The following is a 19,718-nucleotide window of genomic DNA, read 5'->3' as shown; positions in this document are numbered from 1 at the left end:
AAGGCAGCCAGTGTTTGCCAGTCACTGTCTGATGAACAGTCTGGACCTCCATGGTGGCACTGGTGGTCTGCCGACAGCCACGCATTAGCAGAAGCGTCCCATCCCAGCAACACCTCACTGTGCCTTCACCACGCTGGGCACTGGCACCTTGGCTACACTGATGGTACTCACAGGGACAGCTTGCTTACTAGAGGGGAGAAATACCATTTTGTTAGCTTTGTTGACTAGAGAGTTTTTGTGATGTTCAGCCTACCTTGTGCCACTGACACTCTCACTCCCAGGGGAAAACAAAAAGAAAAGCCTGTGCTTTTAATACTCCTTTTGTATTTTCAACACATTGTGGGAAAATTTGGGTTATCTCTCTATGTTTTACAACTTGGAGGACAAGCGAGCTTACAGCGAGAAACAACCACAAGACCTCCAGAGTGCTGGGCAATGAGGGATATTATTTCATTATTCATGTGCTGCAGTGTTCACAGCTATTTCTTTCTGAAAACCTGAGTTTTCTGTTACACGCTATGTTCTCCAGCGAAGTTCAGAGGTTTGAGCAGGATTTTGGTTTTACAAAATAAAGAAAAAAAAAAATTTAAATGAGGGTAAAATAGCCTTGCAAAATCAGGTCAAATTCATGAAGCATGAAATATACACACAGATTGCAAGGGGATCATACAGGTCAGTGTTTTATGAGAGAACAGGGCTGAGCCAGGACTATTTTGACTCTCTGCAACTCTGAGCAAGAATTGTGAACTCTGAACTCCACGTGACTATTTCTAGTCTGTTCTCAAATCACAACTTAAACCAAGAAATCATGAATTCACTGGGCTTAAAACAACTCAGTAGTGTAGAATATGCAAGCCCTCTGAACACTCATTAATAAAAAGGCACCAAACAACAGCAGACCTCTAAACACTGGATCTGAATCAAGAATAGTGTGGCCAGCAGGAGCAGGGAAGTCATTCTGCCCCTGTACTCAGCACTGGTTAGGCCACACCTTGAGTCCTGTGTCCAGTTCTGGGCCCCTCAAATTAAGAAGGACATTGAGACTCTTGAACATGTCCAGAGAAGGGCAACGAAGCTGGGGAGAGGCCTTCAGCACAAGCCCTATGAGGAGAGGCTGAGGGAGCTGGGATTGTTTAGCCTGGAGAAGTGGAGGCTCAGGGGAGACCTTATTGCTGTCTACTACTACCTGAAGAGTGGTTGTAGCCAGGAGGGAGTTGTTCTCCTCTCCCAGGCAACCAGCACCAGAACAAGAGGACACAGTCTCAAGCTGCACCAGGGGAAGTTTAGGCTCGAAGTGAGGAGAAAGTTCCTCCCAGAGAGTTGTTAGCCATTGGAATGGGCTGCCCAGGAAGGTGGTGGAGTCACTGTCCCTGGAGGTATTCAAGAGGAGATTGGATGTGGCACTTGGTGCCATGGCTTAGTAGTCATGAGGTGTTGGGTGACAGGTGGGACTTGATGATCTTTGAGGTCTTTACCAACCTTATTGATTCTATGATTCTATGAAGCCTACTGTTAACAAACTCCCTTTTCTGGTTTGCCATTTTCCACACTGTGATCTTTCTCAGAGGCCAGTTGAAAACAGCAGTGCTGGAGCTAGCCCAAAGTGGCAATTTGTTCTCCTCAGAAAATCCTACAAAGCAACCAGAACCTCTCTCCTACTTGTGTCAAGATGCATTGTTTCCCCAGTGCCCAGTGAACCTGTATTTCAGGACATGTGCTGTGTTCAGTCTACTCAGCAAGTATTGTATGATCTATATCTTAAGTGATCTCTTTTTGTTGACAGGCAGAGCATCTAATCCTGGAACTAAAAAGATGCTAAGGCCACTTAGGATTACTCTTCTCAGACCAATAAGAAAAACTACCCAAGAAGCCCTCCAGTGTCTTTAGACAGATCATTATCACCTTCTATACCTGTCTGTATCTCACAGCAACAGGTTCTTGTTTTGGCTTTTTCAGTACAGCTAAGATATTTAATGTTGCTCATCTATGTGTCTCCTTTGCTCAGCTCCATCTGAGTCCTGGACACCAGTTTAACACAGCCAGGGCCAGCATACTGATTTCATCTTCCAAAAGAGCCAGGGTGAACACCATAGCAAGGTCAACTCCAAGCTTGGACACCAATGCCCAAATTACTCAAGGAAATAGGTGACCTATCCCTATCACCTGTATTGGCAGATATGCTGGGAGAGGTAAGTGCTTCTGATAGTTCAGACTCATTGTGTTAACCACAAGGAAGTGGAGGGTGTTCCACAAACAGAACTATAACAAAAGCAAAGTATCCATGAACAGATTTATTTTTTTCTTTCCATTATCTTAGAATAACTAAGGGTGTCTACATTTCATGATGAAAGTTTAAAAAACCCCATCCAGTGAGGAAGCTGGGTACACCTAGGTGGTGTTAGTCTGTTCTTTCTTCCTTGATATTGGTTAAAAAACAGTCCCTCTTGCCAAGTTCTGGGCCACATCTGTGGGTAAACATTAGTCATCAGATGTGCCATCAGCTGGCAATGCTTTTGGAATTGCTTTTCCTTTCTACAAGCCAACTCATAGAAAGGTTCAAGCCAATATTGAATCTGTCAGTTACGAGGTTCAGCAAGATCACTCTTAAATGCGTTAGTTATGATGAATTTCTTAATTTTAAGGCTTTTTTTGTGCAGTTTTACAAAGCAACTCTCGATTTCTTCAGAAGCAAAGCTGTTGCCACACACTTACTAGCTCAATTATTAACAGAAGTTAGGATCCCCAAATGTGCAGCAGAAAGACTGAAACATAACAAGTTAAATCTGTGTGGCAGAATCACATTCCCTTGCAGCAGTCTCCTGGGAATATGTGGCCTTCAGACTTTTACAACAGCTTTTCCAAGATTTTCTCCCTGCAACATTCCAATGAAAGCTGCTGGCATGTTCGCAAATCCTTCAGTGACTTGCTCATGGTACTTCACTTTTCCCTGTCAAAAGGAAGAAAGGAAATTGCTGGGCTTTCAGTCACCAGCTACCTAATTTTTACCACCATCCCCCTGTACTTGGCATTGGTGAGGCTTCACCTTGAATGCCATGTTCACTTTCAGACCACTCGCTACAAAAAGACACTGAGGTACTGGAGTGGGTGCAGAGAAGAGCAATGAAGTTGGTGAAGGTCTAGAGAACAAGTCCTGTGAGGAGAGGCTGAGAGAATTGGAGTTGTTCAGATGTGAGAAAAGGAGGCTGAGGGGACACCTCCTGAAAGGAGGCTGTACCAAGCGGGAGTGTCTGTCTTTTTTCACAAGTAACAGGACAAAACAGAAGGGTTCAGGCATGTTCACTATGGTTTGAATTTTCCCAGATGGCTCAAAAATGAAGTTAGATGGAAGAAAAGTATCACTCTGTGATCTCACCTCAGCTACGAGGAAACCCCTTGCAAAGAGGGAAGCCATGGTGTGAGTACACCTTACAGAATACTACCCCTTCTTTCCTTCTTTACCTCCATGATCCATTTCATCAGTGCCTTCAAGCCTTCCTCCCGGCGGTCATTCCAGCGAGACACAATAAACCCTTCCATTCGAAGCTCTTTGAAGATCATTGGTGGCTGAATGTAAGGCCCTGTGAGAGGAAGGAATCACCAAAACATCTGCAGTTATCAGTCTCATCTAAATAAGCACCAGTGCATAAAGAGAGCTTTTAGCCAGGAAAGAATGAATCACTTTGTTCCAGCCAGACTCCACAGATATTTTTTTCCAATCAGAATTTCCAGGACAAAATAACAGGGATTCATGGACAGGTAGCCACCCAGGGAAATAAAGGCCTAATCCATAAAACTGTGGGGTTAAACACCCAATACTTCTGAAAACAGTTTCATTCAGAAGTGGCCTTAGCATCACCTGAATCCTGGATATACTGTTTTGACAGCTTGTTTGATAGCCTGCCAAACTGTCATGCTCTTCCTAAATCTCAAAGTTTATACACATTAAAAACCAGCTCACTCAATCATGAAAAAAACCCTGCTTTCAAATGCCTGTCCCATTTTTAAAGTGATCTGGGTGTCCAAAGCTGAAGTTGAAAGAGTGATTGCACATTGGAATGGGCTGCCTGGGGAGGTGGTGGAGTCGCCATCACTGGAGGTTTTCAGGAGGAGACTTGATGGGGTGCTTGGTGCCGTGGGTTAGTTGTTTGGGTGGTGTTTGATTGGTTGATGGGTTGGACACGGTGATCTTGAAGGTCTCTTCCAACCTGGTTTATTCTATGTATTCTATGTATGTAATTATCAAAGAGAATTCAGACCCCCCAGTTCCTCTAGAAGGCAAGTTTGGAAAACTTAATGCTATTGAAAGTGAGTATTCATCTCAGCAGCTGCACTAGTAGCTGACATCTTATGAAAAAAAACCAAACCAAACCAACAAAAAAACCCCACCACAAACCACCTCCTAGGCTGCCTCATCCAAAGAACCCAAGGGAAACCCACTCTCATTTGAAAGTACATACTGTGTAAATGGCATCAGGCCACCACCACACCTGCCTTCTACTGATCTGCATCTGATTAGAGCCCTGGGGAGTTCTAAGCAGTTTATTCTCTCCCTCATTTGTAATGAGCTGATGTTCTCCATCCAACATGAGTGTGCACAATGGAGGATGAGTGTATGAACACACAAGGTGTGTGGGCACACCCCTGCTGTCCCAGAGTAGCAGTTATCTACCCAAACACACAGACAATAAAACCAACTAATAAACCCAATCTACTGGAAACAGCCCATAACACCTTAAGAGACTCCCATTATGTTTTTCTCTGCCACCAATAAACAAGAAATAGATTTAGACACAAGGTTCACACCTTTCTGAAGCACAGTGGTGTTGTACTGAGAGATGGCTCCACAGACTGCAATCCTTCCGTATTTCTTCATGTGGTTGACAGCAATACTGGAGAATTCTCCACCCACCTACAAGAACCAAGGCATGTGCAGTGTAACAGACAATCCACTGCTTGGCATTAACTGCCAAACCCTGACTCCTTCTCAAATGATTATGTTTGATAAGTTTTGGGGTCAATTTTGTCAACTCTCAGAGAGTACACAACGGTGGCAGGGGGATCCTTTGGCTGGAGTCACAGCGCAACAATTAATGGGAACAGGACAATGGTTTGGTGCTGAACGACAAATTTGAAGTAATCCTGTGGTCTTTTAGGAATTGATGGAGTGTGCCCAAAAGGCATTAAAAAAAGTATAAGCAGACCGTGTAGATCATGTATGTGAGGCAATGCAAGTGAGTAATTTGGATGTTCCTGACTATTTAAAGGGTTATATGTTAAAAAATGTAGCTTTTGAAGGAGCTCATGCAAAAACAAAGTCAGTATTGGCGAATTTACCACAGGGAGCCACAATTGAGGAGATGTTGGAAAGGGCAGCTAACATACCTGCTGGTCCACAGGCTTTTCTCATAGATAGTATGCATAAATTGGCTGAACGATCACTGGAATTGGAAGAGGCTGCGGAGTCACAAACCCAAATATTGGCAGCCTTAGCTCCTTTAAAGGCTAATACAAGGGGGCAACAAGGGGATGTTTTCTCATTTCTGGTTGCAGTGTCTTTCAGAGATTTGCTGTTTAGAGTTTTGCTAAGTTTTTCTAATAAGAATAATGAATAGTAAGCATTTGGTATTTACAGGTACTTAGTACATAGTAATTGTAGCAAGGTGAAGCTAGAGCCTGGCCAGATCTACCTTTACAGATTAAAGAAATCTTGCTACCATTAAACAATTGATGATTTTTGACCATCCTAGAGAAAATAAAAATGCAACATACCCCTAAAGCAGATTGTAAAAGATAGTGCTAAGGATTGCATTTGTGTCTTAATCTCTGTGTGCAGTGTGTTCAGGCATAATCAAGTCTTCTCTGTCAATAAGTGAAATGTAAAGATCGGAACTATTAAGATCTAAATTCTTCTTTACAATGTCTGTTATCTTTGCCCATGTATTATGCCAATGCTGTTAGAACATTCTAACCAGTTCAACTTAAGCGCCGTGCCTTGTATGGGTGACATGGGCCAACATGACAGGCAATAACGAATTTTGTTTGAGCTTGCAGACAGTGGGTGAACCTTTTCAGATGTGTTTAATAGGAATACCCAGATTTGATGTAAATATGTTTGTTAATTATAGTAGTAATAATTGTAATAATGAGAGTGAAGTGGGAAATTGTAGTGCATTGATTAAGGGACTGACTCAGCGGTTACCGTATGAGCCTGAAGAACTGCGATTATTGGGCTCTCAGCAGGTTGGCAATGCGTCGAAAAACTGGACTCGAACGTGTATTGTGTTTGGAGGTATGTTTAAAGGGCAGCAAGGTTTTGAGCAAGTGTTAAAGGGTTGGGGAAAAGTGCCGGTTGAGATACAAAGCAGCTCACAAGGATGGACTGACGTTTGCCCCAAGAGACCATATAACATGTATGGTGACTATTGTGGATGGAATGCCAGCCAACCCAGCGGGGGGTCCCTGTTATTAACGGTCCCTATCCATAATAGCACCATCTCAGACTCAGTGGTTAAAACTTTTAAAGCAAATACAGCAACTGCAGAAAAAACATGCAATTGTGCAACTGCCATCAAATTGTAATGACCAAGTGGAATTGTGGGGGTATGCAATGAGAGCCTTTGTAAGCATAGTTGTGCCAGGTGCCGCTGCAGGAAAAGCCTTGAGTACAGTAGAAAAATTAGCATGTTGGTCAGTAAAAAACGCAAATGTTACCACTCAGGTATTGGAACAGTTATTGTTAGATCAAAAATCATTGAAGCACGCATTACTGCAGAATCGTGCTGCAATTGATTTTTTGTTGTTGGCTCAAGGGCATGGATGCTAAGACTTTGAAGGAATGTGTTGTTTTAACTTGTCTGATCATGGAGTGTCGATGCATGCCGAGATTAGGTGGCTGAAGAATCATACGCGTGCTGTTACAATGGTAAAAAGTCCCTTAGATGATTGGTTAAGATCAATACTTGGGAATGTGTCACAGTGGGTTATACAATTGATAAAAGAAGTTTTAAGGTTTTTAGGTATTATTGTACTAATTTTGATTATTGTTAAGCTTGTTTATAATTGTATTATGCAAAGTGTTCAAAGAATAACCTCCAAGGCCTTACTTGCACAAAAGAAAAACGGGGGAATTGTTGGGGATTGGTTTGAGCAAGAGGGGACATGGGTCCCAGGAACACCTGTGCAAGCCAGGCCTTGAAGGATTTTCTGTTATTAATATAGCAATGGAGTAGGAGTTGTGGAAAAGTTCTGATTGCTTGGTATGCTCAAGTCAAGCTGCCCCTGAGAAGGGAGGCAAACAAGGAGTAGGCAAAGAGCTGGGAAAAAGAGCAATTAGACCAAGTAGAGAAATTCCACAGAATAGTGAAAACAATGATGTAACCTTTTAGAGAGAAACCAATAGCATGTGTTAAATTAGAATAGAATTAACTATGTATAAGCTAAGACTATAAATAATGAAGTGTGGAACAATAAAGTTGGATGATTACTATCACTCATATTGAGTGCTGTCGTCCTTGTCTCCGTTCCTGTCAGAAAAGCTGTGAGAAAATTTACTGCTGGGGAGAACTCAGCACAGAAATTGAAAGTGACAGGAAGAGGAAGGGACATGACCATAACACCAATTTAAGACCTTAGTAGCACAGGACATGAAATTTGGAAGGTTAAGACAAGGCAACCAGTAGCTCCTGCCACAGGGGCAAATGCTTTTCCCTGGCACCATGCATTCACATCAGTTGCCAGGGTAAGGTAGGTGCCTTGCAATCCCCACAGAATGACAGAATGTCCCTGGATTGGCAGACAGAATGCTGACAGAAAGACATGCTGAAGGGGTGATGATGGCTGCTCTTTAAACTAGGTAGCTAGCCTGGGAGTTTTAGGCCAGAGCCTCATCTGATACCCCTGTGCCAGGTGTTTTATTATCAGGTATAATGCATATATCAGGGATACTAGGAAATTAAGAAAGCCAGGGCTTGTTCTCTAGCTTGAAGTCAAACTGACATGGTTTGACGGCATCCATACTGCTAGATGCTCTTAGCCTTCACATCAAGATGGTCACATTCAAATAGCTGATCAAGAACAGTCCACAACCCCTGTCAACTTCAGCTGCATTTGGGAGAGCTCAAAACCCCTCCACAAGTCACTGCAGCAATTTCACAAGTGGTCCTGGTAACTGCTTTGTTTCAGGCATCAGTATAGTCACCCAGAACATGTAATGTGTGTCTCTTCACACTTGCTCCCTTTCCAGTAACAGCAGAGAACTGCCTGTGCTCCAAGGTGGGGCAAGCAATGGACTGGAGCCCTCTCTCTGTTCAGCATCAGTGAAATGTTTGCTGTGACCCTCACATCCCCGAAATGTTTCTAGAGAGTGAGGACAAACTTCTCTCTTTCCACTGGCAAATACCACCAGCAAACTGGCTCTGCCTTTCAGTCTCTGTTCTTCCTGCTACTGGCCCAGTTAGCTGTGGAAATAAGTGTGGGAGGCAGTGGGAAAGCAGTAAGCTCTTTCAGAGACCATTTCTCAGTTAGATGGAACCCAGTATTGATTTCCTGGTGTAGTCTTAATTTAGATGTGTACAACACCAATTCCCTGCTGCAGTTTAAGGACAGTCTGCTCAAGACAAGGCCTCTCTTTGGACTTACATTGTCGAAGAAACAATCATAGCCATCAGGAGAGGCTTTACGCAGTGCTTCATCCAAAGATGCAACAGTTTTGTAGTTGAAGGCCTCATCAAAGCCTATTTTTTTCAGATAGGCAACCTTGGCATCTGAGCCAGCACAGCCAACCACTTTACAACCCTGCAAGGAAAAGAAACATTTCTAAACGTCCCCTCACAGCACTGGCTCACACAAGCTTTGTTACATTTTCAGGATCCTGTCCCATCTCAAGACCTTATTGTACACAATACCCTCAGGGATACTTGCTCCCCTGGTCATTCATGGCCTTGTTCCCCTGTCTCCCAGGTGAGCTTTCTAAGGAGCAAGTATGAGCAGTTCAAGCCACTCACTGCAATTTTAGCAATCTGTCCCACCACAGAGCCCACAGCACCAGCTGCAGCAGTAACCAGCACTGTTTCTCCTGGCTTCACTTTGCAGACCTCCAGCAGACCAAAATATGCAGTGAGGCTGTGAAGAAAAAGAAAGAATGCTCACTGAGGAATAAAAGATGTCAGACATGCAACTCAGCCACATTAAAACAAAATATTATCACAACCAGAGCAAAATTCAGTTTTCATCCTTCTTTATGAAGTACAAAAAATACTTCTTAATGTTTTCTTTACTTTTTTTTTCTTTTACAGCCATCACAGAAATAAACCCCAAACTACAAACAGATACACTACTAGGAAACAGGATGCTGTGGCAGAAGTCTACCTTAGGTGAAAACAGCTTTCCTTGTGCTTACCAGTCAAAAGGAGAAACACAGAGATAACTCTGTAAAGTGACAACTCAGTTATATGCTGCAAGAAAGAGTAAATCCAAGATAGACAGAGGTCAGTAGACACATCTACCAGATTGAGGCAAAGATTAAATGATGCTCATTGCAAATCAAAGCTGGCAGAAAAAGTAAACATGGTGGGAAAACTGTGCTGAACTGATAGGCACACTGCTCCTGAGGACTACTGTGGCTACTGGGTAAAGAGTAACTGGTAGGAAGTGCTAAAACCTAGCTTAAGTATGTTCCACTGATCATGTAAATACTGAATGACATCAGGCTCTACAAGCTTCCTGAAGCAATGTGATCAAGAATCCAAATACACTCTTCTTCTAACTTTTAAATTCAAACTTAAAGCTTCCCACTTGGTCAGAACTGAATCCACCTAGCAGCTGTCTGTAAAAAAAAAAAATGCATCTTGCCTTTTATCAAAATGAAATCTTGAGAAGTTCTGCATCACACACAATCATCATGAAAGCCCTCCCACATTGACAAGACTGAACAAGTCCTGTTCTCCCATTACAAATTACAGAGTGAGAAGAAATGTGAGAAGATGACTGGAAGACTGCAGTATTCGATATGGATTCCAAAGTACAGCAGATTTGTCTGCTACAGTATAATTTAAAGGACTTCTATTTTGCTGCATAATACAGCAGCTGTCTTGTGCCATTTGGGGAGCAATTCTGGAAATGTGGTCATAGCCCAATCAGCAAAAGCAGTGAAATTTTACTCTTTTCCACTGGGGCTAATTCAGATTGAACAGAATTCTTTCCAGCCCATCCACGATACCTTATTACAATTTCTCAAGGAGAGGAATCATAATCTGCATGGCAGATTACAGAGGGTGATAGAGAGGATGGGCCAAACTACAAAACCTTTACAAGGTAAGGGCATCCAGAAGCCCACGTGTTTTATCAAGGTACACAACATGCTGGTAGAACAAGACAAGGTAAAAAGGTCACATAGGTAGGCAGAAACACCTTGCACAGCAAAATCCGGAGGACAGTTGCCTTTGCATCTCAAAACTTACCCTGGCATGCCAACTGTCCCAAGGGCGAGAGATCTGGGGAGTGATTCTGGCCAAGGCGAAGGAAGAAAGTATAGCCCTTTCCCATCAGAGATGAAATGAGTTCTCCAGCCTCTGTCAGCCAGGACAAAGGCCCCCACTGTGAAAGCAGGATTCTTGCTTTCTACAACCCTGTTTAAAGGAAGAACAAACAAACAAACTGTGAGAGACAAATCACTACTGGCTCTTCCCTCCTTTACTCCTGTTGCCCTGTGATGCAGGAGAAAATAAATACTTCACATCAGGATATTAAGCCCATACCTGCTTATGATGTAGGCTTCTGATGCCTTTCCTAAACAAACTCTACAAACTCCCTTCACCAGGGGCATACTGGGCAAGATGATTCTAGACTCAGCCCTGCCCACAACAAATCCAATGCCATAACATGGATGATAACTTTTTTTTTTCCTTTTCAATTAGCACCAGTCTGTTATGAATTCAGGCCAGGCTTCAGGGAATAAAAAGGAAGAAAAGAGAGTGCTGGGATTAAAGAAGAGGGTGTTGGGAATAGAAGAGACTGGATGGGGTGCTTGTTGCCATGGTTTAGTTGATTAGATAGCGTTGGATGATAGGTTGGACTTGATGATCCCAAAGGTCTCTTCCAACCTGGTTAATTCTATTCCATTTTATTCTAAAGGGTGGAAGCTCTAATAAGCAGCTTATTTAACAAGCATCTTATTTAAAGATTGGTGATTCTGATGATGGAACCTTTTGAGGTAACAAAACTAGACATAAAGAAGTACCTAACAACGGTGAAAAAATCCAACTTGTGGTGTCTCCATGCCAAATGAAAATTCAACTTTCCTAGCCCAATGAGAAGCCTATGTTGGAAAGGGATAGGTAAACAGCTTTGAACTATTGTAAACAGATGGCCTTCTGTTCAGCAGACATGGTTGTTAATTTACACCAGCCCTCAGTGTTCCTGCAGAAAAACACAGGAGTCAAAGGCCACAGATGTTCCCAAGCAGCAACTTAGGGGCATCACAGCAGGAACAAGATGGGAAAGATCTGTATAGCTAAACTACCACAAGTTTGGGGAAGGATGGATGTAAGGTTAGATAACTCTTTGGCTAGAGCTGTATCTTAGGTGATGCTGGTATTCTCAGCTGGAGGAGACACCATGCATAGTTTCAGGCATGCAGTTACTAGCACATCAGATTTTAAAAGGTAATGTTGACACACGTGCTGTGTTCAGCCCATCATACCTCTGCCTGAATTATTTCCTTTGGAAAGATTTATCACCAGAAATAACACATAGCCTGTACCAGAGAGGCCTACATGTTCTCCAAGAAGGCCAAAGAGGTTTAGAGGAAAAACACACTCCAGCCAATGGCAGATAAGAACACAGTTGTAGAATGAGATGTAGACCCAAGTCAAGAACAGGTCATGCAGGCTGCAGATGTCTCGAATGCTGGTCTATTCCTTTGAGATCTGCCATATGTATGGATAACAACAACTGAAGGTCTTACCTGGCAACCTGTGTGCCTATCATTATATCCCCTTCCTTCATGTCCCTTCGACTGTAAGGTCTGTAACACAGGCAGAGATAGCTTACTGTGAGCAACTTTAATGACATTACAGATACACTATGAAGTAGTAGCTGCTGTCTGACCCCAAATGGCACCATAAGCAATGATGCTGAAAAGATCACAAAGAACTTGTCTTTGTAATGATACAACTGAATGTGTTCCATAGCCAGCTACTTAAGCACCCCATCTCAAGTGAATACTGGGCTAGTGCTGGGAATACTGTGGCATTCATCTTCCCAGCATGGTCCACCACAAAGCTAAGACTCTGAAGAACTATCTCTGACACCAGGGTCCACAAGGATACCTTAGTAGCTACTACTTCAAACTACCCAGTCTCCTTGTGCTTGAACTACCACCTATTAACATGGGCATATCAGCAATTCCCTACTTAGAATATGTAGCCTTATGTACATGGTTGCTAAGATAAGTGAAAGCAGACACTGCAACAGGACTGCAGTCTTATTTGAACCCATTGTATTCCAGTGGGATAGACATGACAAGAAAAAATAAGTCTGCAGTACTGTTATCCTAGTATCTGACTCAATACTCCATACTGGGAGTAGTGTAACTGACACATTTCATGAAAAGCAGACAAAGGCACCTGGGACTGTGGCAACAGGAAGTGCTCCAAGCACATATTCTTTGGAGTTAAGTGGGAGATCAAGTGAGGTATCCTAGTCATTGATTTAAATAGAAGGGAAAGCTGTACCTCATGTAAGGATCAACGCTGAGAAACACTGATTGAAGCAGTAATTCTGCAACAGAAAACAAAAGAAATTCCGGGGTATTAGCAGTGCAGTAAAGCATAGTTTTGACAACTCAGCCTTTCAACAAAAGCAACAGGAATTCCTGACAGCTCAAAACTATGCTTCAGGGGGAAAACTACCAGAAACGACTACTACAGTCATCAGCTTTGTCTGGATTATCGCTGTGGTGTTCCACAAAGCATTTTCTATAGTGTCTCTATAGGAGGTTACCTTATTTTCAACCTTGTTTATCTGCCTCCCCCATCTCTAGAAGGCTCAAGAGGTTGTATCCCCCAAGCAAAGTGCTTTCGACCTGTAGGAAATGCCTTCCCGTGATTCAGCCAGCAGAGGGGAGTGAGAAACTACTTCCTTAAAGAGAAAGCAGTCTACTATCTTTTCCAGGTAGCTCAATCCACCTTACTGTCCCTAATGCCACTAGTTCTTGTGAAATACACTATTGAGCAAATTTTAATTTAAATTCTCATTCACACAGACATTTTAGCAGTTAATCTCCACCAAATAATAATTTTCCTTGCCTGTGCTGCAGTGGATTAACTAATACAAGCTAGAAATGTATTCAGATGCATTTTCCCATTACTCAGTGTAAGCAGGAAGTCAAGGCCATACAACGTAACAAGAATGGTCACCACCTTTAAAAGTGGTGTTGTGGTATGAAGTTATGCCTCTTCCTGCTGCAGGGATTAAAATGGACTGGAATAAATTATTCCATGTTCTTAAGTACCCAAAGGCATGGAATTTTTAAGTCTGAGAGCTACAGAAGTATATGCAAGAAGAAACCTTTAAGTTGAAACATCACTAGTACTTTAATGCAATTTCTTTGGCACACCTCTGAACATAAGAAAATTTTGTGAGGGTGGAAATGGTGGGATAGGGTTCAATACAGCATGGTATGGATGTCCACATGAAGCCAAAAACCAAGGTTCAAGAGCTCTTGCATACAAGAAGTTTTCATTTTCCCTACCCTTTTTTAAAATAGACAAACACAGAAACAAAACCCTCTGTGTTTTTCCCCTTTTCATTTACCCTCTCCTGCTGTCACAACAGGTCAAATATAACAGGTAAGCACTTGCAAACAAAAAAATAGGTGTTGATGGTCTTGAAGATCTAAAAGATCTTTTCTAAACAATACAGTTCTAAGATTCTATGATTCTATGGATGCAGATAGAAGTCTTGTAATGTTGCTTCTTAAAGTGGAAGATCAGCCTACAACTGATTCCAGTCCTAAGGTATCCTAGCTGCAGGCTCATTTCCACCCAAGTCACTCTGCTCTCCTCCTCCAGCACTATCAACACCTCTATCAGAAATAAAAACTCTGCTGAAAACCTACTCGCAGAGGCTACAATCGTCCCCAGCTTTCTCTACAGGATTTTGCAAAATAAAGCAGGTGAAAACCTTTCACCTGTAAAGCATGTTTGAGTTACACTACTGTTACCTCATTCGCTGTGTCAGGGTTCACTTATCTCCTTCTAAATTAAACAAATTGTGGTTCCTTGTGGCTGTCAGTTTCAAGGGTATGCATATCACTTCTGCAGGTTTATCCAGTAACCCTGCTTTGCAAACACATTCAAATGCTTTTGCCATCAGGCACCATGTGTGAGACAGTGAAAGGCATGCTGCAGCTGCTGTATGCTGGAGCTGGAAGAGCTCAGCCACCATTTCTGTTATCAGAAGGCAGCTTGTCTTAAATCCCACCAAACATGTCAGCATACCTGTTCTTCAGCAATTCCCCTTCTCTGCTGAAGTACCTGGCTTGCCACAACTTGTGCTAACCCATTTTTGAAAATCCAAGCCAGAGATGCATGCAAACATTTCTACAAATGCAGAGCCATTAATCAGCCATCAGGCAACCCCTGGAAAAAACATAAAACCAGGTGACACTCCACTTACCTCCATCCTTTAGCTTTGGCAGCTCTATTGTTTTCAGTTCAAAGTCACTGGTTTTGGGCAAACCCTCAAAGTGCTTCTTCAGAGCCCACGCCTTGGCAGTCACCATCCTGTGCAACAAACAGCACAGCCAAAGAGCCTCTGTGAGAGAGATGGCCCAACAGTGCTGGGCTGCCTGTGTGGGCTGGTTTAGGCATTGTGAAACAGAGCACCTGGATCATGTACCATCACACCACACAGCTCTGCTTCTCAATGGATTGAGAAAACAGCTGAAAAAGGCCCCTCACTGTTTAAGTAGGCCAGAGCCTCGGGCAACCTGCCTGCTGTTTGCAAGCTCAGGTGTTGAAAGTTGCACCCTAAAGTAATTGAGGAAGGGGGAGATTACCAGTTTAAGGATGAGAAAACAATCCTGGAAGGAAAAAAAAAATATACAACACTTAAACTCACTCTTTTTTCCCAATTACACGGGATGAGTACTGAACCTAAACTTTTACAAGCTTGAACCAAGGTGCAAGTGAGAAATATGGAAGTAAGAAAGACCTCTTTCCATCACACCTTGTATGCTGAAAGAAAATGCTTCTCCAATTGCCAGGTTCAGGGCATGGAACTGAGAGCACACTCTCACCAGCATTTCCCATGTAAGATGGAAATGAACAAATCACATTTGTTTTACCTTTCCTGCCCCTTTTTCCTTCCTACAAGCAAGCACACCAACAAGAAGAAAGAATAGAAGTTTATACTTAGTGCAGGCAGGTGGAAAGCTCTTCTGTTGTCAAGGACAGCCAGTAACCTTCTGCACCCAACTCAGTGGCTGGACTCCTTCAGTCACATGCACCTCCTAAAAGGCAAAAATGTCAGCTTTTATCCACTGAGCTGGTACCACCCTCAGGCCACATCCCCAGGAGGGACTATAAACCTGGAAGAGGCACACCCAGCGTGATTCACCTTTCAGTTGACATCATCATTACAGACTGCTCCAATTCCACTGCACAGGGATGATCTGCAATATGCCAAGTTAAACAATCCCCCCCCAGTCCTAGAAACTCCACAGTCTCTGGAGAGTGAGACTATCCCCCTGAGCAGGAGTTTCTTCAAGTCACATTTTAGCAGTCCAGCCCTAAACTCTCCAAGAATTCTACCACTGAGGAAAAAATACCTCATTGAAATGGAATACAAAGTTAGTTAAGTGTCCAGTCCATCATTTAACACAGCAAATGACCCATACTAAGTCCACTCTTAGAAAGGGAACACCTTTCCCTTGCCACAGGCTCTCAAAGAATATCTGTGCCCTTGCCCACAGGCTCTCAAAGAATATCTGTGCCCATCTGTGTGCTGTGACATCTGTCCAACATGCAGCACTGAAGGATCTGAGCTTTTGTGGCTATGATTTCTGCATGCTGGGATGTCTGTACATCGCAAAGCCACTTTAAGGAGCAGCAGAAAGACATGGCACTATGCCCAACTGTGTTGCAAAGAAGTGTGTGACATGGGGGAAGGTTTTGCCCAGAGACTGTCTTCAGCTTTTGCACTGAAAATAGTCAACTAGAATATAAATAGAATGAATATGCTGGTGGGCGAGAAGCTCCACATGAGCTCTCAGTGTGCACTTGCAGCCCAGAAAGCCAATCAGATCCTGGGCTGCATCAAGAGAAGTGTGGCCAGCAGGTCAAGGGAGGTGATTCTCTCCCTCTACTCATCTCTGGTGAGACCCCACCCGGAGTACTGCATCCAGTTCTGGAGCCCCTATTACAAGAGGGATATGGAGGTGCTGGAATGTGTCCAGAGAAGGGCCACGAGGATGATCAGAGGGCTGGAGCACCTCTCCTGTGAGGACAGACTGAAGGAATTTGGGCTGTTCAGTCTGGAGAAGGAAGGCTCCAAGGCGACCTCATTGTGGCCTTCCAATATCTGAAGGGGGCCTACAAGAAGGCTGGGGAGGGACTTCTCAGGGAATCAGGCAGTGATAGGACTAGAGGGAATGGAATGAAGTTGGAGGTGGGGAGATTCAGGCTGGATGTGAGGAGGAAGTTCTTCACCATGAGAGTGGTGAAGCCCTGGAATGGGTTGTCCAGGGAGGTGGTTGGGGCACCATCCCTGGAGGTGTTTAAGAGCAGGCTGGATGAGGCTCTGGCCAGCCTGATCTACTGTGGGGTGTCTCTGCCCATGGCAGAGGGGGTGGAACTAGATGATCCTTGTGGTCCCTTCCAACCCTGACTGATACTATGATACTATGAAGGTGGAAGTGTGGAAAGATTAATATTTAGGGGCATGTTTAACTACCAAACATCTGAAGACAAATGTAACAGTTGAGAACAAAGTCCTGAGAAAAATAAACAAAAAATCTGAAGATCCAGAAGCAAGGACCAGCACAAATGAGGCAAGCTCTCCATTATTTAGACAAAAGCAAAAGCCACCAAAACTCATCAGCACTCAGCAACTTTCTATGAGGAAGCAGGAGTATTTCTGGTTCCTCAATGAGAAACCAGTACATCCTAGGTAAAGGGTTCCTGCACTGGAAGTGTATGCTGGGGAAATCACCTGTATCAGAATCTGTAAGTTTTCCACAAAATTAAAGAAATTATCAAGCTCACTGTCAATGCATCCCACATTTGTTAAGTGAGGGCCAAAACCCAATATTCCTCACATCCCACACAGATGTCATAACGTCACAGAAAACTTGCATGCAAGAGTGAGACCTGGGGGTCCTGGTGGATGGAAGGAGCCAGCAATGTGCCCTTGTGGCCAAGGTCAAGGGCATCCTGGGGTGTATCAGAAAGGGTGTGGTTAGTAAGTCAAGAAAGGTGCCACTGCCCTGGCATTTCTTCCTGCTGCTGCTTTTGCCAGGGCATCAGTAATGCTGCTCTGTACTTTTCAGTAACAAAAGACACAAAAACTATTGCAATATCACAACCACAACAACCAAACTCAGCAAAAGGGCTCACAGGAGCCAACTGTGGGTTCAGTCACACAAAACTGATCAGGCTCAGCTGCTTATACCCATGAGCACTACAAGGTGCTTGTCTCAGCAGCCTGTCCTGCATTCAGACCCAGGTACCCAAGTGCCAGGAATGACCAGGGACAAGGGATGCTGGATCAGTTGGCAGCTATGATGTGTCATTTGTACCCCCAGTGAGCCAACACTCTCCCACCCTGTCCCAGCTCTGGCATTGAGGCTCCACTTCTGTTTACATTCCCACCATTATCTCTTAATAGCTTGATTCTTTACACGCTGCCCCTTGTTTAAGGATGTCCTTTGCTTTCTGAAGGGGATCTACAAGAAAGCTGGGGAGGAACTGTTTAGAAGTGCTTGTAGGAATAGAGCAAAAAGCAATGTTTTTAACTTAGAGTAGGATAGATTTAAGTTGGATGTTGGGAGAAAGTTCTTTACAATGAGAGTAGTGAAACACTGGAAAAGGTTGCTCAGAGAGGTGGTGGAGGCATCACCCATGGAGCCATTCAAAGCCAAACTTGATGGGGTCTTGAGCAACCTCATCTCATCAATCCATGGCTTGGACAGCAGCACTCTATACTGGGTTAGGAACTGGCTGGAGGGCTGTGCCCAGAGAGTGGTGGTGAATGGTGCCACATCCAGCTGGCAACCAGTCACCAGTGGTGTGCCCCAGGGATCAGTGCTGGGCCCCATGCTCTTTAACATCTTCATTGATGATCTGGATGAGGGGGTTGAGTCAGTCATCAGTAAATTTGAAGATGACACCAAATTTGGAGCAGATGTTGATCTGTTAGAGGGTAGGAGAGCTCTGCAGAGGGATCTTGACAGGCTGGGCAGATGGGCAAAGTCCACCATGATGGCATTCAACAAGACCAAGTGTCAGGTGCTGCACTTTGGTCACAACAACCCCATGCAGCACTACAGGCTGGGGTTGGAGTGGCTGGAGAGCTGCCAAACAGCAAGGGACCTGGGGGTGCTGATTGACAGCCGCCTAAACATGAGCCAGCAGTGTGCCCAGGTGGCCAAGAAGGCCAATGGCATCCTGGCCTGCATTAGGAATAGTGTGGCCAGCAGGAGCAGGGAGGTCATTGTGCCCCTGTACTCCGCACTGGTTGGGCCACACCTTGAGTCCTGTGTCCAGTTCTGGCCCCTCAATTTAAGAAGGATATTGAGACTCTTGAACATGGAGGGCAGAGAAGGGCAACGAGGCTGGGGAGAGGCCTTGAACACAAGCCCTATGAGGAGAGGCTGAGGGAGCTGGGATTGTTTAGCCTGGAGGAGGTTCAGGGGAGACCTTATTGCTGTCTACAACTACCTGAAGGGTGGTTGTAGCCAGGAGGGAGTTGTTCTCCTCTCCCAGGCAACCTGCACCAGAACAAGAGGACACAGTCTCAAGCTGCACCAGGGTAGGTTTAGGCTTGAAGTGAGGAGATGTTCTTCACAGAGAGAGCTGTTAGCCATTGGAATGTGCTGCCCAGGAAGGTGATGGAGTTGCCATCCCTGGAGGTGTTCAAGAGGGGACTGGACATGGGACTCGGTGCCATGGTCTAGTAGGCATGAGGTCTGTGGAGACAGGTTGGACTTGATGATCTTTGAGGTCTTTTCCAACCTTGTTGATTCTATGATTCTATTCTATGTCCCTGCTCACTGCAGGGAGGTTGGACAAGATGACCTTTGAGGGTCCCTTCCAACCTGATGCATTCTGTGATTCCCTATCTGGTCCTCTAAGAAGCTGCACAAAGGTATGATGGCATCCTCAAATCTAAAAAGAATTGTTGAGAACCTCATTCTTCTTCTCTTCTGTTGTTACATTTAGGCCTAACTTTGGGAACAGCATAAACTTCCTGCTGATTGCTTCTCACCTTCTACCAAAGTCACGGTGATGGACATTTCAGGGCTAGGGCTGCTTTCTGTGTTTCTTGTGTGGTATGGTTTCCTAGTCTGAGCTTGCCCAAATCTAACCTTGAGGACAAAATTGTCTTAGAAGCCTGTCAGTTACAAATCAGTTCAATTCAAATTCAGGTTAGCTTAACAGCTCATCTTGCTGTCAGTCACAATTACTTTGCAGCTGCATCTGTGGTACCTGATTCCTTTT

At 44.0% G+C, this 19,718-nt stretch overlaps 1 protein-coding gene across 1 annotated transcript; it reads right to left on the bottom strand.

Moving 5' to 3' along the window:
* Nucleotides 1-2,286: 2,286 nt before the first annotated feature.
* Nucleotides 2,287-15,513, bottom strand: PTGR1 (prostaglandin reductase 1). Its single transcript, XM_054178208.1, has 10 exons — nucleotides 15,414-15,513; nucleotides 14,677-14,783; nucleotides 12,732-12,777; nucleotides 11,963-12,022; nucleotides 10,458-10,625; nucleotides 9,003-9,120; nucleotides 8,638-8,793; nucleotides 4,804-4,909; nucleotides 3,460-3,578; nucleotides 2,287-2,947 (listed from the first exon to the last, which is right to left on the bottom strand). Exons 2-10 carry the CDS (start codon nucleotides 14,780-14,782, stop codon nucleotides 2,837-2,839), a joined length of 990 nt encoding a protein of 329 aa, XP_054034183.1. The 5' UTR covers nucleotide 14,783; nucleotides 15,414-15,513; the 3' UTR covers nucleotides 2,287-2,836.
* Nucleotides 15,514-19,718: the final 4,205 nt, after the last annotated feature.

Source organism: Dryobates pubescens, chromosome Z (genome assembly GCF_014839835.1).
Source record: "Dryobates pubescens isolate bDryPub1 chromosome Z, bDryPub1.pri, whole genome shotgun sequence".
NCBI classification, from domain to species: Eukaryota; Metazoa; Chordata; class Aves; order Piciformes; family Picidae; genus Dryobates; species Dryobates pubescens.
The sequence above is the reverse complement of the archived record's forward strand: the minus strand, read 5'-3'. Positions and strand labels throughout refer to the sequence as shown.